The 16,752-nt window shown below is 42.8% G+C and overlaps 1 protein-coding gene across 2 annotated transcripts in view; it reads right to left on the bottom strand.

The window, feature by feature from the left end:
- cop1 (COP1 E3 ubiquitin ligase) overlaps positions 1 to 16,752 on the bottom strand; it is a 137,608-nt gene that overhangs the window by 44,228 nt on the left and 76,628 nt on the right. For both annotated transcript variants that reach the window (XM_052012552.1, XM_052012550.1), the window contains exons 14-15: positions 8,801 to 8,882; positions 4,244 to 4,360 (exon numbers count right to left, since the gene is read on the bottom strand). In XM_052012552.1, coding sequence (XP_051868512.1) covers positions 4,244 to 4,360; positions 8,801 to 8,882 — 199 coding nt within the window. The remainder of the gene's footprint in view (positions 1 to 4,243; positions 4,361 to 8,800; positions 8,883 to 16,752) is intronic.

Genomic DNA, 16,752 nt, shown 5'->3' with positions numbered 1-16,752 from the left:
TGGAACCCGCTTCAGCTTTCTTCCTCCCAGTGTCAGATTTCTCTCCATGGGGCCGACAAGGGTGTGTGTGTTAGGGATTGTTAGACACGGAACATCTCTCAAGAATTATGTGGATAGAAGCTATTAATACAAATGAGAACCAGTCTTCAAACAAAAACTGTCACAATCCAACATTCATTGTGTATTGAAATTAACCATTGGGCATGGGACATTCTGATTCTGCACCATTGTAAACTACATAGGGGAAAACAATAAATGTTTGTTTGTAATCAGCCCTCACTGAAACTCACAGGAGATCAGGGAAGGTATTAAGTGGCCATCTCCTATCACTTAATGCATATTCCTGCATAGTTCAAGACATATTTGTTTTGTCAATTAATATTCTAGGTGTTTGCATATCCCTCAGTACTGTAATAAAACTATACTTTGGGTGTCTGGGGTTTTATGTTCAGAACCCTTCAGACCATCCACAGGTGGTGTTCAGATATGCAAAGATGTCCTGTCAGTTGGGATGTGCTCGCATTATATGTAATTCTACTAAGTAACATTTTTGGGTGTAGACAGGTAAAAGTAGGTAATTATAATTTGGCACTACAGGTTGTAAAGGCGGCTTTTGGCATCATGGCATTCATAAATCAAAGTATTAAGTATAGGAGTTGGGATGTTATGGTGAGGTTGTATGACACATTGGTGAGGCCAAATTTGGAGTATTGTGCGCAGTTCTGGTCACCTAACTATAGGAAGGATATCAGTAAGATTGAAAGGGTGCAGAGAAGATTTACTAGAATGTTGCCAGGTCTTCAGGAGTTGAGTTACAGGGAACGATTGAACAGGTTAGGACTTTATTCCTTGGAGCGTAGAAGAATGAGGGGAGATTTGATAGAGGTTTACAAAATTATGAGGGGTATCGACAAAGTAAATGCGAGTAGGTTCTTTCCACCTAGATTAGGAGCGATAAGTACGAGGACGTGGCTTTAGCGTGAAAGGGGAAAAATTTAGGGGGAACATTAGAGGGAACTTCTTCATTCAGAGTGGTGGGAGTGTGGAACGAGCTGCCATCTGACATGGTAAATGCAGGCTCACTCTTAAGCTTTAAGAATAAATTGGATAGATATATGGAGGGGAGAGGTCTGGAGGGTTATGGACCGAGTGCAGGTCAATGGGACTAGCGGAATAAAGTTTCGGCACATACTAGAAGGGCCGAATGGGCTGTTTTCTGTGTAGTGTTCTATGGTTCCATAACTATTGAAACTGTCGAATATCTAAAATACATTGAGGTTTTGTACTCTAAGCACAAAGATAGCAATGGGCAATTAAATATACAGATTCTCAGGGGGTCAGTGGGGGAGGGGGGAGAGAGAGGTGAAGAAGAGGGATCCTTCTAGAATGCCTGCTTGTTGTGCTGAATACAGACCTTTTTTTTTAATCTACGGTTCCAGTCTCCATGTGGGTCATTGACGATCACAACACAGCCTATCCTAACAGCAGTTTACATCCCACCCCAGGTGGACATGAAACTTGCATTCGATGAACTATACTCCACAATTAAAGCCTTGAAATAGTATACCGAGGCCTTGTTCATCACTGCTGGGGACTTCAACAAGGCCAGCTTCGAGAGTGTTACCAAAATATTATCAGCAAGTCTCCTGTCCCACAGGGGCTCCAAACACCCTCAGCGACTGCCACACAACTATTGAAGAGACCGATCCATGCCCCAGCTGCACTTTGGAAAAGCAGACCATCAGGATGTGCTCCTTCTCCCTGAAAAGCTCGAGAACACATACCAGCAGACTCAAGGACAGCTACTATCCTGCTATTATCACTCTTCAACGGATCTCTTTTACGCCAAAGATGAACTCTTGATTACTCAATTTACCTCATCATGGCCCTTGCACTTTATTTGTCCACCTGCACTGCACTCTCTCTGTAACACTATATTCTGTATTGCTTTTTCTCCCCTTATTGTACTACTTCAATATACTTATGTTTGGAATGGTCTGTCTGGATGGCATGCAAACAAAAGCTTTTCACTGTATGTCAGCACATGCGACAATAATAAACCAATTACCACATCTTTCCCCATAACTGAAGTCCTCCAGTCCAGGCAACATTCTGGTTAATCTCCTCTGCACTCTCTCCAGCAGAACCACATCCATAGTATGGTGACCAGAAGTGTACACAATACTCCAAGTGCAACATAACTGGTGTTTTGTAAAGCTGCAACATAACATCCCAACTCTTTAATTCTATACCCAGACCCATGAAGCCAAGCATGCCATTTGTCTTCACCACCATATCCACTCTTTTTTGCCACTTTCGGGGACTATAGCCGTAGATCTCATGGTCTCTGTCAACATTAACATTCCATTGTACCCTACCATTTACTCTATATGCCCTATCCCAATTTGACTCCCAAAACACAACACCTTGTATAGGTCAATATTAAATTCCATTCACCATCACCCTCTGCTTCCTACTATCAAGCCAATTATATATCTACTTAGATAGCACTCCCCAGATCCCACGCGATCTAACCTTCCAGACCAGCTTCCATGCAGGACGATGTGAAAGGCCTTGCTGAAGTCCATATAGACAACATCCACTACCCTGACCTCATCAATCCTCTTGATGACCTCTTCAAAAAGCTAACAGTTTTGTGAGACATGATTTTCCATGCACAAAGCTTTGCTGACTATCCCTAATCAGACCATGTCTATCCAAATGCTGGTAGATCCTGTCCCTCAGAATCCCTTCTGGAAACTTACCCACCACTGATATCAGGCATATCAGCCTGCAGTTCCTGGCTCTTCTTTGCTGTCCTTCTTAAATAACAGTACAACATTAGCCACCCACCAGTCTTTTGGAACTTCACCTGTGGCTATAGGTGATATTTCTCACAAGGTCTGAAGATGCACTTGGTCAGGCCCTGGGGATTTATTCTCTTTAATGTGCTTTAGGACTGCCAATATCTCGTCTTTAGTATGTTGTATATGGTCCAAGATATCACAACTCATTTAACTTAATTCCTTAGCTTCCATGATCTTCTTCACAGTAAAAATTGATGAGAAATATTCAAAGATCTCACCCACATCCTGTGGCTCCACACACAGATGACTATGCTGGTCTGTAAGTGGACAGAGTCTCTCTCTAGCCACCCTTTTAATCTTAATACACCCATGAAATCCCTTGGGATTTTCTTTGACTTTGCATGCCAGATCCATTTCATACCCTCATTTTGTCCTCCTGATTTCCCTCTTAAGTGTACTCTAAAACTTGTTGAGGGAATCATTTGATCCCGACTGTCTAAACCTGATGTAGGTTTCCTCCTTTTTCCTGACCAGAGCCTCAATAACTCTCGTCAACCAAGGTTCCCTAAACTTGCCAGTCTTGCCCTTCATCCTAACAGGAACTTGCTGTTTCTGTCCCTGATATCACACTTTTAAAAGACTTCCACTTGCCAGATGTCCCCTTACCTGCAAACAGTCTCACCGAATCAACTTCTGCAAGATCCCACCTAATGCCTCCAAAACTGGCTCTGCCCCAATGCAAGACTTTAATTTGTGGACCAGTCCTATCTTTCTCCATAACTATTTTAAAACTACTAAAATTGTAGTCACTGGTACTCCCCCACCACGTTCCCTAGGAGGAGGTCCAGTGTCACTCCCTCTTGTAACTTTCTTGGACACATTTAACAAATTCCACCCCATCCAAGCCCTTTGCACTATGGGTGACCCAAGTCAATATTAGGGAAGTTCAAGTCTCCCACTAATTATTCTTACAGCTTTCTGTGATCTCTCTACACATCTGCTCCTCTAGTTCCTGCCGACTTTTGGGGGGGGGGGGGGGGGGGCTCTAGTACAGTCCCATCAAAGTGATAGTTGATGGAAATAGACTTGCAGGACTGCAGAGACAGAGCAGGAGAGGGGGACTAGCTGAACTGCTCTACACAGCCAGCATGGACTCACTGTCCCTCAAATGATATTGCAAATTTTTTCAGCTCAAGTTCACTTCTTACAAAGAGGATGATAGAAGCACTGCTGTGGTAATCAGAATGATCCCCGTTTCTGTGACACTAAAACTGAAGCAGCTGCTTTCATCAATTCCTGTCGATCTTGTTGCATGTTTTAGAAGTTTAAGAGCAGCACTTCGTAAACCAGGACAACTCTAAATTCACATCATCTCTACAACAAGAAAACACCATAGTCCAAATAATAGATAAAAAACATATTTCAGAGGATGTTACCTGCACATCCGAAGGCCAAGTGGTACCTGGAGGTTGGGCTGAACTTAACGCAGCAAACATTGGCCTTTGCTTCAATGCTTGCCACAGAGTTATCCAGGTTTGTGGACCACAATTTCACTGAAATTAAACCAAAGGAATGAATAAAACAACCATCAAATCATAAAACAAATTAAATCGGCAAATTTGCCATCAGGGAAATTCTGGATGACACGAATATCCCAGCCTTGATTAAGAGGAATACTTCTCTGTCCTAAAAGCCAGATGTATGACTCCATTTGCTGTCTGCTGAGTTTGATAGCTCCGGACAGCTTCAATAACAATGGATCAATTTTTCCTCCTGTGCTTGTTTGAAAACTTGATCTTCTTAATTCTACTTTGCCCCCTTTCCCAAAAACTGATGTCTCCTGCAAAAGCTTGGAGGTCTGCAAATACCCAGCAATCAAACAATCTGGAAGTTTTATAATCTGGAAGTTTTAAATTTCATTTAAAATTGTGCCATTGAATTAACAGTGCAGGCATCTAGATTAATAGAGTAACACAACCACCACACTCTCATCCCCAGTGGAGATGGATTTGGAAACATATAAGACATGTTGACCTTGGACCAGAAAATCTTCTGGCAGAATCAGGCATCTTCTCTCTTTCAAGTAAATTTGATCTCATACATGGGAACTTATCTAGTCATAAGAACATAAGAAATAGAAGAGCATTCTGCCCCAAGCATAAACTGCCATTCATCAAGATTGCGATGATCTTCCATTTCAACACCATCTTCTCATCTTACCTCCTTTTTCTTTGGTTTTCTAATATCCAAAAATATTTCTCAATTTTGAATGAAATCAATGATTGAGCCTCCATAACCCTCTGGGACAGAGAATTCCGACAATCCACTATTCATGAAGTGAAGAAATAGATCCTCATTTTAGTCCTACATGGCCTATCCCTAATTCTGAGACTGATTCCAACTTCTTGAACACCTCAACCAGGGAGAATATCCTCCACAGGTGAGCCCCTTAACAATCTAGAATGTTTCAATGAGGTCACCTCTCAATGTTGTAAGCTCTAGAGAATAGAGGTCTAGTCTTCTCAATCTTTCCTCTTATAACAGACCTGCCTTCTCAGGAACTCATCGGGTGAATCTTCACCAAGCTGTCTCAAAAACAAGTCAATTTTTTTTTAAGCAAGCAGACCAAAATTGTACATAATACTCCAGATGTTGTCTTACCAAGGCCCTACATAATAATAAGACATCTTTACTCCTTTAATAAAGGCCAACATACCATTTGCCTTCTTAATTGCTTGTTGTACCTGTATGATAGCTTTCAATGACTTGTGTATAAAAATACCATGGTCCCTTTGAAAATAACATTTCCCAACTTTCCACCATTTCAAAAACACTCATCATTTCTGCTTTTTCTATCAAACCTCATTTTTCCAGATTGTACTGTTACTAGCTCGGCTTGCATCCTCATTTCAATTCATGTTGCCACTTACACTTGTTCCATCAAACTTAGAAATGTCCTCTTTGGTCATTGATACACATTGTGAATTGTTGGGACCTCAGTGGCCACAGCCTGCAAACCTAAGAAGGACTCATTTATTCCTGCTATCTGTTAACCAACTCTCAATCCAAACTGGTATATCATGTGCTCTACCCTTGTTCACCAACCTCTTGTGGAACCTTGTCAAAAGCTTAGAAAAATTCTAATATGCTGCATACACTGGTTACTCTTCACCTACTCTGCCTATTCACACTCAAAGAGTCAGAGAGAATCACAGAGCTGTACAGCACAGAAACAGGCCTTACGACCCAGCATGCTCACACTGACCTTTTTACCCATTTACACTCATCCCATTCACCCACATTAGCACCATATCCTTCTATGCCTTACCTACTTAGGTGTCTGTCTAAAGGCCTCTTAAACATAACAATTGTATCTGATCTACCACCTACTCTGGCAGCACGGTCTAGATATCAACCCCTCTCTGCTTAAAAATAAACTTTCCCCTCAAATCCACTTTAAAATTCCTACTTCCCAGCATAAACCTATGCCCTCTTGTTTTTGATACCCCTACCACAGGAAAAAGATTTTGACTATCTACTCTATCTGTATCTTCTATAATTTTATATACCTCTATCAGCCTCCTTTGCTCCAGGGAAAACAAGCCCAACCTATCCAATCTCTCCCCATTACTAAATTCCTCTATCCCAGGCAACATCCTGGCGAATTTCTGCATCCTCTCCAGTGTAATCACATCTTTCCTATAATGTGATGACCAGAACTGCAGCAATAGAATTCCAATAACTTAATTAGATACGATTGCCCTTTTATAAATCCATGTTAACGACTTTTACTTTCTCACTTACACTGGACCTTTGGTTCTGTGGATATTTCTGAGAGCTTTCTATGTCGTCTTCTGTGAAGACAAAGTAGCTGTTTAATTTCTCCGCCATTTCTTTATTGCCCAATATGAATTCGCCTGTCTCAGGAAGGGACATGGATTTTTCCCCATTAATCTTTTCCTTTTTGCATATGCATGGAAGCTGTCCCCATGCATTTTTATGCTTATTAGTTCACATTGTATATTTTCCCTTCATCAAATCTTGGTCATCCTTTATTGAATTCTAAAGCAATCCAATCCTCAGGCTTACAGCTCTTCTGGCAAATTTATAAACCTTTTCCTTAGATTTACCATAATCTGTAAATTATCTTGTAATCCATGACTGGAAACCCATTTTCCTCTTCTACCTTTTTGCCTCAAGGAATGTATATTTGTTGCAAATCATGTAAATTGCTCATCATTTCCTGAGTACTATTATACCCTTTAAAGTGTTTCCCAATCAACTACAGTCAACTAATTCTTCATATCGAAATTTTCTTTGTTTGGATTGAAATGCATCACTTTGAAATAATGTAAAATTCCATCATTTTACGGTCATCCCCTTTGCAACAGCATTTTGAATTAACCCTTTCACACTTCACAATACTAGAATCTAAGACAGACTGCTTCCAAGTTGGTTTCTCAACATACCTATCTGGAAATCCATCTTGTATACATTCCAAGAATCCATCTTCTACTTTGATTTGCTCAGTTTTCATGTAGATTAAAATCCCAAATGATTACAGTGTTATCTTTGGTACATGCACCCCTAATTTCCTCTTTTCTCACACCACAACCACTATGGGTTGCCTATAGCAACCCGCACTGTCTTCTGCCTCCTGCTACTTTGCAGTTCTACCTCTATTTCCCTCAACTTGGCACTAATGTCATTGTTTTTTTTAATTTATTGCGTCATCCGTTTTGTATAATTTATGTTAATTTAAGTTTATGCAAGTTACATTTGTAATGTACTGTGCTGCTGAAAAACTGATTTTCAAGGCATTTATACCCTGGGTATGTATGCCCACAACAATAAACTTGAATCCAAACTGATTCTAATGCTATATTGACCCAGTATCCTTCCGAATAACTCCTGTCTATGCCGGCTCACAAAGCAATCCCATTCCCCACATCCCATTTACTTTCCTTGCAACCTATTCATCCCACATTTCCAGTCCTACCACATGAGGGGTAATTTACAGTGGCAAATTAACCTGAAACTGGAGCACCTGGAAGTCCACATGGTTACAGGGAGAACGTGCAAAGTCCACAAAGACGACACCAAAGATCAGGATTGCTGGGTCACTAAAACTGAAAGGCAGTAACGTTACCACCTGTGCCACTGTGTTACCCAATGTATTATTCCTGCACTCTCTAGCCACAGGTTCATTTGGTCTATCCTCCTATTTTGTCCTTGTCAGTACTGAATGTAACCCTGATATCATGAACTTCAAGACCTGCTCTTCAATAGCTCCTTAACCTCTAGTTGCTGAACTTCAACCCTGCCCTTTACCCTATCCCTTTTGGATAGTCTACCTTCAATAACATTGCAATTTTCTGTGGCCTTTTGCCTACTTTGAGACATGTACCGATGAAAAACTTTCTTGCAGTACAAGTAGCAATCATTTGAGCATTGATGAAAATATGCAGATTCCTTCCTACTTGATCCATGCTCCTCAATTAAGTGTAAAAAATGCTTGACAGGAGGAGTACAGGGTGATGTTTCCCTGGGTAGGTGCCTCAAACCACAGGTCATAGTGTCAGAATAAGGGGTCAAATCAGGGCTGAGGTAAGAACAGATTTCCTCATACAGTACGTCCTGGAATTTTGGAATTCTCTACCCAATGGGGCATGGAGGCTCAGTCACCGAATATATTCAACAAGGATGGAAGAATTTTAGATATGAAGGGAATCAGTGAACACGGAGTTAGTGTAGATTCGTGGTGCTGAAGTAAAAGATGAGCCATGAATTTTTTTAACCGCTAAGTTGGTGCAGGAGGCCAAATGGCTAACTACTGCTCATGTTCATCTCACTGCATAGTGTTGATTTATAGGTCAGGTTGACTGGAACAAAATTTAGACAGGGTCAGGTTGAAAGTTAGTTTTATGAGAATGTTTGTGAAGTGCAGGAGATACTGTGGTTGAGTGCTTGCCTCACTGGGCATGTGAGATTACCTTTAGCATCGTCAGAGCCTGAAGCAAGGAGCTTGGGATCCATTAGATTAAAATCCACACTCCAACATCGCTTTTCATGCTCCTGTGATGGAAATGCACAACAGCCGAGTAAAAATAAGCTCAAATTCAGGGTATGGTAATATTGTTAAGAGATGTTATGGGTCAAATGATGAAAGGAAGACATCCTTTACACTAATCCACAAATATGAGTCTCATTTAAAAAACATCAACTTGCTTTTGGGGTACTTATCTTAGTCATAGACACGACAATCTCAAGGGGGTTGGGAGTGGGTTGGCAGGGCTGAGGGAAGGGCCTGGGAGTGTCTTATTGAGGGGAGAGCATAGGGAGAGTGGAGATGCTCAATAGGGGAGAAACTGGATACGGCTGTATTTGTTTCCCTTGGAACGGAGGCGGCTGTGGGCAGACCTAACAGAGATATACAAAATTACCAGGCAAGAGGTCAGTAAACTTTTCCCATAGCAGAGATGTCTGTAACCAGCGGGCGTAGGTTTAAGGCAAGTAGCTAGGGGGATACAAGGAAGAATTTCACCCAGCGGGTAGTTGGAGTTTGGAATGCACAGTCTGAGAGTACTGGAGGCAGGTACTCACACATTATGTGGCAATACCTGGAGATCACATGAGGCAGCGAGAGGGAGTTACAATGCTGACGAGAGCTATAAAAGAGAAGTAGGTATAGCAGGATCAGACATATTGGCGTGGTCATTTTGAAAATGGCTGTTTCTGAGGTTGGCGTGCTGTGATTGAAGTGAAAGTTCAGGCTTAATTTGGTGAAAATAATCTGTTCATTATAATATTTTGCAAAACTATACAAGTGTGGAACTGGTGGGACCATGATTAGAACAGGAAGAACCATTCTCTTCTATTTCTTAGGAGGACTGGGATAAAGGATATGGAGACCAGGGCAGTTTTATGTTCCTCCTTCAGGATGTGGGAGATCAGGGACATTTCCAGTGTTCCTGGTGATGATACCTGTGGGAAGACTGCAGTTGCAGCTCCTGTCAGACCACAAAGCAGCTGGAGTTGCAGTTGGACTTGCTGAGTAGCTAGGATGCAGAAAATGTGGAAGATAGTTTGTTTAGTGAGTTAGTCATGTTGCAGGTACAGAGAAGAGATGGGTGACTACCAGATAGGGCAGTAATGCAGGCAGGTAGTGCATTCCCCTCTCAAATATGTATACAGTGTGGGTTCCTTTTTTTGGGGTGGGTGGGGGAATGGCATCTCAGAGGAAAGCAGCAGCAACAGCCCAGTTCATGGCACCATCGAGGACTTTGATGTACAAAGGGGAAGGAATAAGACTGGGAAGGTGATTGTGTTCGGGGATTCTATCATAAGGCAGGATGATGCACTTTTCTGTGGCTGCAAATGAGATTCTAGGATGGTTTGTTGCCTCTCTGGTACTAGGGTCAAGGATGTCTTAAGAGTGGCTGCAGGACATTCTGAACAGCCAGAGATTGTGGTACATGTTGGTATCAACAACATAAGTAGAAGGGATGAGGTCCTGCAACACAAGTTGAGAGAGTTAGGAAGTCATTTAAAGAGCAGGACCTCAAAGGTTGTAATCTCTGGATTGCTTCCAGTGCCACAGGCTACTGAGCATAGGAATAGAAGGATGGGTTAGATGAATGTATGGCTCAAGGGATGGTGCAGGGGGATGGAATTTAGGTTCCTGGGCCACTGGGACCATTTCTGGGGAAGGTGGGACCTGTAAAAGCAGGATGGGTAGCACCTAAATCAGACCAACATCTGTGCAGGGATATTTACATGCTATTCAAGAAGGTTTGAACTGAATTGGCAGGGTATGGACTCAGAATAGATATTCAGGTGGGGAGGTACAGTCACCTAGAGGAGAAAAAGTTACCGAGTCCAGTAGTCAGTGCAGGCGGGTAAATGCACGAGTTAAATTGCATTTATTTTATTGCAAGGAGTCTAACTACTAAAGTAGGTAAACTTAATGCTTTAATTAACATGTGGGACGACAGTATTGTTGCCATCACCGAAACGTGGTTGAAAGAGCAGCAGGGCTGGCAACTCAGTTGCTGGGATATAGAATTTAGGCAAGACAGAGGGGACGTCAGAAAGGTGTCAATACACTGTTCATCAAGGGATGCATTGACTTCAGTATTGAGGGAACATATACCATAAGGTTAGTCAGACAAGGCCATCTGGGTAGAGATTAGGAACAAAATGGGGGTGTATTACAGACAGTCAATAGGAGATTGAGGGACAGATATATAGGCAAGTAGCAGGGAGATGTAATAAAAGTAGGGTTTATAATATTAGGGGATTTCAATTCCCCAGATATGAACAGGGATTGCCTTAGTGTAAATTTTGGAGGTGTGTCCAAGACAGCTTCTCAACACAGCTTGTAGATTACTCAGAGGGAAGGAAATTTACTGGACCTTATATTGGGGAATGTAGCTGGTCAAGTGGAGGGAGTGTCAGTGGGGGAGCATATAGGAGACAGCAACCATAACTCTTTATATTTCAAAGTGGTTAAAGTAAAAGGTTGATGAAAAATCAGAAAAAAACCTGCAGATGTTGGAAGTCTGAAATAAAAACAGAAAAAGCTGGAAACACTCAGCAGGTTAGATGAGGCCTGACCAGCTGAGTATTTCCAGCACTTGGATTTATGATGGAAAAAGACAGGGATGAACCAGGAATAAATTGGTGAAGGCCAATTTCACTAAAATAAGACAGGACTTGGCAAAAGGTAGACTGGGAGCATTTATTTGCAGGCAAGTCTACATCTGCACAGTGGGAAACATTCAAAGGAGAAACAGCGAAAATTCAGTGCTAACATCCTTGCAGGAGCAAGGATGAAAGCCAAGAGTAACAAGCGCAGGGAACCCTGGATGTCGAGGGATATTGAGGGTTGGATAAAAAGAAAAAGCATATGGCAAGTATAGGGAACTAAAGATGGGGGAAGCCCATCAAGAGTATAAAAAGTGTAGGGAGGCGGGTTGAAAAAGAAATTAGGAAGGAAAGTAGGGTCACAAAATATCACTCACAGACAGGATTAAGGTAAAGAGAGACACAAGAGACTGTAGATGCTGGAATCTGGAGCAAAAACCAAACTGCTGGAGGAGTTCAGCGGGTCAGGCAGCATCTGTGGGAGGAAAAGGATAGTCGACATTTTGGGTGGAGACCCTGCACCAGGACTGATAGTGTAGAGGGAAGACAGCCAGGATAAGGAGCAGCAGGAAGGATGAGGCTGAGGCTGGTAGGTGATGGGTGGAACCAGGTGAGGAGAAGGACGATGGGCAGATGGAGCCAGGTGAGGAGGGAGAGGTGTGGAGTCGGGAGACAGCGGCTGGTGGGTGATAGAGACACAAGGAGGTAGATGGAGCCAAATGTGGGAGGGGAGGGTGGAGGAAGAGACAGAGGCTGGAAGGTGATAAGTGGAGAAATAAGACACTGTAGGTGCTGGAACCTGATAAGGAAGGAAAGTGAGAAGTGGATACAGATGGGGGAGAGATGATGGGCAGATGGAACAAAGTGGGTGGGGTGGAAATGAAATGGGAAAACTGGATTAACGGGGGGGTGAAGAGGAGGTTGACCAGAAGGATAGAGAAAAGAGCACGGGGGTGTGGTTTACCTGAAGTTGAAGATAATTAATTGTTCACACCATTGGGTTTGTAGACTACCCAGGCAGAAAAGGAGGTGCCGTTCCAGTTTGCTTTTGGCTTCATCCTGGCAGTGGAGAAGGCCAAGAACATTGTGGGAACAGGAAGTGGAGTTGAAATGGGATGAAACCAGGAGATGAGGTAAATCTGAAGGCATTTTACAAATACACTGTGGGCAAAATAACCAGGGAAAGAGGGTCCAGGTAAATGGGCAAGGTACCAATACTGGTATTCGCCAAGGAGAAAGTCATGGAGGATAGCAGGATCAGGAAAGGCAATGCTGATATTCTAGGGCATGTTGATGTCAAGATGGTAATATTGGGTCATTTGAAGAGCATTTTGGTGGATAGGGCCAGAGTTTACTTAGAGAGGCAAGGGAGGAGCTTATGGAGGGCCTTGACAGAAATCTTTGCATCCTCTTTAGCCACATGCAAGGTCCCAGAGGACTGGAGAATAACCAATGTTGTTCTGTTTAAAGGTAGTAGAGATAAATCAAGAAATTATAGGACAGTGAGCCTTACATTAATGGTAGGGAAATTATTGGAGAAGATTTTCAAGGATAGGATCTAATCCCTTCAGGAAAAATAGACTGATTAGGGATAGCCAGCGTGGAGAATCTGGGTAGTACATTCCTTATGAACTTGAGATGTTTTGAGGTGATGAAGATGATTGATGAGGGTAGAGCAGTGGACATGGACTTCAGTAAAGCTTTTGACAAAGTCCTTCATGGTACGCTGATCCAGAAAATGAAAGCTCATGGGACCCATGAAGATTTAGTAGATTGGATTCAAATTTGGTTTGGCCGTGGAAGGAGGGCAGTGGTGGAGAGGTGACCGGAGGGGTCTGTGGCCTGTGGCATTCCACAGGGATCAGTGCTGGGACTTCTGTTGTTTGTGATGTACATAAACAATTTGGATGAAATCTCAGTTTTTTGAAGAATTAACCAAGAGCATAGATGAGTAGTGGACATTGTCTATATGGACTTCCGCAAGGCCTTTGATAAGGTTCCACATGGCAGGTTGGTCTGGAAAGCTAAATTGCATGGGATCCAGGAAGAGATTACCAGTTAGATTCATAATTGGCTCGATGGTAGGAAACAGAGAGTGATGGTCAAAGGTTGTTTCCAGGACTGGAGGCCTGTAACTAGCAGTTTGTCACTGGGGCCCGTATTGGAACATTTTTTTATTGATATTTATATAAACAATTTGGATGTAAATATACAAGGCAGGGTTAGTAAGTTTGCAGATGATACTGAAATAGGTGGTGTCGTACACAGTGAAGAAGATTATCCAGAATTACAGGGGGATCTTGATCAGCTAGATAAGTGGGCTGAGGATTGACAAATGGCTTTCAATTCAGATAAGTGCAGTGTTACATTTTGGGAAATTAAACCAGGGTAGGACTTATAAAGTGAACTGCAGGGCCCTGAAGAGTGCTGTTAAACAGAGGGACCAAGGAGTACAAGTATATAGTTCGCTGAAAGTGGCATCACTGGTAGACAGGGTGGTGAAGAAGCCATTTGGCACACTGACCTTCATCAGTCAGGGCACTGAGAATAGGAGTTGGGATGTTATGTTGCAGTTATACAAGTCATTGGTGAGACCGCACTTAGAGTATTATGTAGAGTTTTGGTCGCCCTGTTATAGGAAAGACATAATTAAACTGGAAAGAGTGCAGAGATGATTTATGAGGATGTTGCAAGGACTTGAGGGCCTGAGTTATATGGAGAGGTTGGGCAGCCTAGGACTTTATTCCTTGGAACGTAGGAAGTGACCTTATAAAGGTGTATAAAATCATGTGGGGCATAGATAGGGTGAACACACAATCCTTTTCCCGGGAAAGGGGAATTATAAACTAGAGGGTATAGATTTAAGGTGAGAGGGGGATGACTTAAAAGGGACTTCATGGGGAATGTCTTCATGCAGAGGGTAGTGGGTATATGGAATGAGCTGCTGGAGAAAATGGTAGAGGCAGGTACAATAATAAGGATAGTTGGATAAGTATATGGTTAGGAGGGATTTAGAGGAATGTGGGCCAAATGCAGGTAAACAGGACTAGCTTGGTGGATGCCATGGTTGGCATTAACGAAAGGCCTGTTTCCTCGCTACATTACTCTATGACTTTATGAAATATTGATGTGCTGATTAGTAAGTTCGCTCAACACAAAAATTGGCAGAGTTGTGGATAGTGGCAAAGTTGTAAAAGGATTCAGCAGAATATAAAACAGTCGGAAACATAGGCAAGAGAAATGGCAGATGGAGTTTAATACAGACAAGTGTGAGGTGTTGCATTTCGGGAGGTCAAATGTGAGGGGAAAGTAGACAGTAAATGGCAGGACCTGTAGGAGCACTGAAGTACAGAGATACAGGCATCTTGGGATGCAATTCCATAGCTCCCTGGAAGTGGCAATACAAGTAGATAGGATGGTAAAAAAGGAATATGGCATACTTGCCATCATTGGTTGGGGCATTGAATATAAAAGTCAGGTAGTCATGTTGCAGCTGTATAAAACTCTGGCTTGACTTCATTTGGAGTATTGTATGCAGATAGAGTCATAGATGGAGTCATTGAGTCATACAGTCCGGAAACAGGCCCTTCAGCCCAACTGGTCCATGCTGACTAAGATTCCCATCTAAGCTAGTCCCATTCACCAGTGTTTTGCCCATCCCCTCTAAACCCTTCACATCTACGTACTTGTCCAAGTGTCTTTTAAATATTGTTTATGTACCTGCCTCTACTATTCCTGCACTCTGGCAGCTTATTCCATATACTCACCACTCTCTGGGTGAAAAAGTTGCCTCTCAGGTTCCTATGAAATCTCTCCCTACTCACCTCATTGCCCTTTAGTTCTCAATTCCCCAACCATGGGAAAAAGGCTATGCACATTCACCCTTTGTCCCTCATGATTTAGTACACTTCCATAAGATCACCCCTCATTCTCCAATGAGGAAAGTCCCAACTTGTAGAAAAGATTTATGAGGATGTTTCCAGGACTAGAGGGCCTGAGTTACAGGGAGAGGTTGGCCAGGCCAGGTCTTTGTTCCTTGGAGCATAGGAGAATGAGGGGTGATCTTATAGAGGTTTACAAAATCATGAGGGGCATAGATAAGATGGATGGTAACAGTCTTTTCCCCAGGATAAGGGAGTCCAAAACTAGGGGGCATAGATTTAAGGTGAGATGGGAAAGATTTAAAAGGAACTTGAGGGGCAACTTTTTCCCACACAGAGGGTAGAGCAGAGTATATGTAACGGCTGCCAGAGGAAGTGGTTGAGGTGGGTACAATAGTATTATTTAAGCAGCACTTGAATAGGTACATGCAGGGGCAGGGCTCAGAGGGATATGGGCTGAACACAGGAAACTGGGACTAGAGGAGTGGGCACCATGGTCAGCATGGACTTGTTGGGCCGAAGGGCCCGTATTAATGCCTGTATTGCTCTATGTCTTTATGCTCAACCTCTCTCCATAACTCGGTCCCTTGAGTCCTGGCAATGTCCTCGTGAATCTCCTCTGCATTCTTTCCAGCTGAATGGCATCTTTCCTATGGCAGCGTGACCAAAACTGAACACAATATTCCAAATGCAGCCTCACTAGCACCTTGTACAATTGCAACTTAAACATCCCAACTTGTATTCTCAATGCCCTGACTGATGATGGCCAGCGTGCCAAAAGCCTTCCTCACCACCGTCTACTTGCGATGCCACTTTCAGGGAACCTTGTAATTGTACTCCTAGGTCCCTGTTCTACAACACTCCCCAGGGCGCTACTGTTCACTGTCAAAGTCCTACTTTCATTTGTCTTTCCGAAATGCAACTCTCACACATATCCAAATTAAACTCCATTTGCCATTCCTTGGCTCATTTACCCAGATGATCAAGATCACCTTGCATATCCTGATAATCATCTTCACTGTCAATGGCACCACCTATTTTGGTGTCATCACAAACTTACTAACCATGCCTTGTATATTCTCATCCAAATAATTGATATAGATGACAAACAGCAATGGGCCTAGCACCGACCCAAGGGGAACTAGTCACAAGCCTCCAGTCCGAGAAATAGCCTTCTATCATCACCCTCTGCTTCCTACCATCAAGCCATTTGTGTATCCAATTAGCCAACTCTCCCTGGATCCCATGTGATCTAACTTTCCACAGCAGCCTACCATGTGGAACCTTATCAAAGGCCATACTGAAGTCTTCCAATACTGCACCTGTCACTAACAATGATGCGTACATCTCAGCCAGAGCTTCCACAATTTCTTTTCCAGCTTTCCACAGCGTTCTTGGATATACCTGATCAGGCGCTG

This window comes from Pristis pectinata, chromosome 3 (genome assembly GCF_009764475.1).
Source record: "Pristis pectinata isolate sPriPec2 chromosome 3, sPriPec2.1.pri, whole genome shotgun sequence".
NCBI lineage: Eukaryota > Metazoa > Chordata > Chondrichthyes > Rhinopristiformes > Pristidae > Pristis > Pristis pectinata.
The sequence above is the reverse complement of the archived record's forward strand: the minus strand, read 5'-3'. Positions and strand labels throughout refer to the sequence as shown.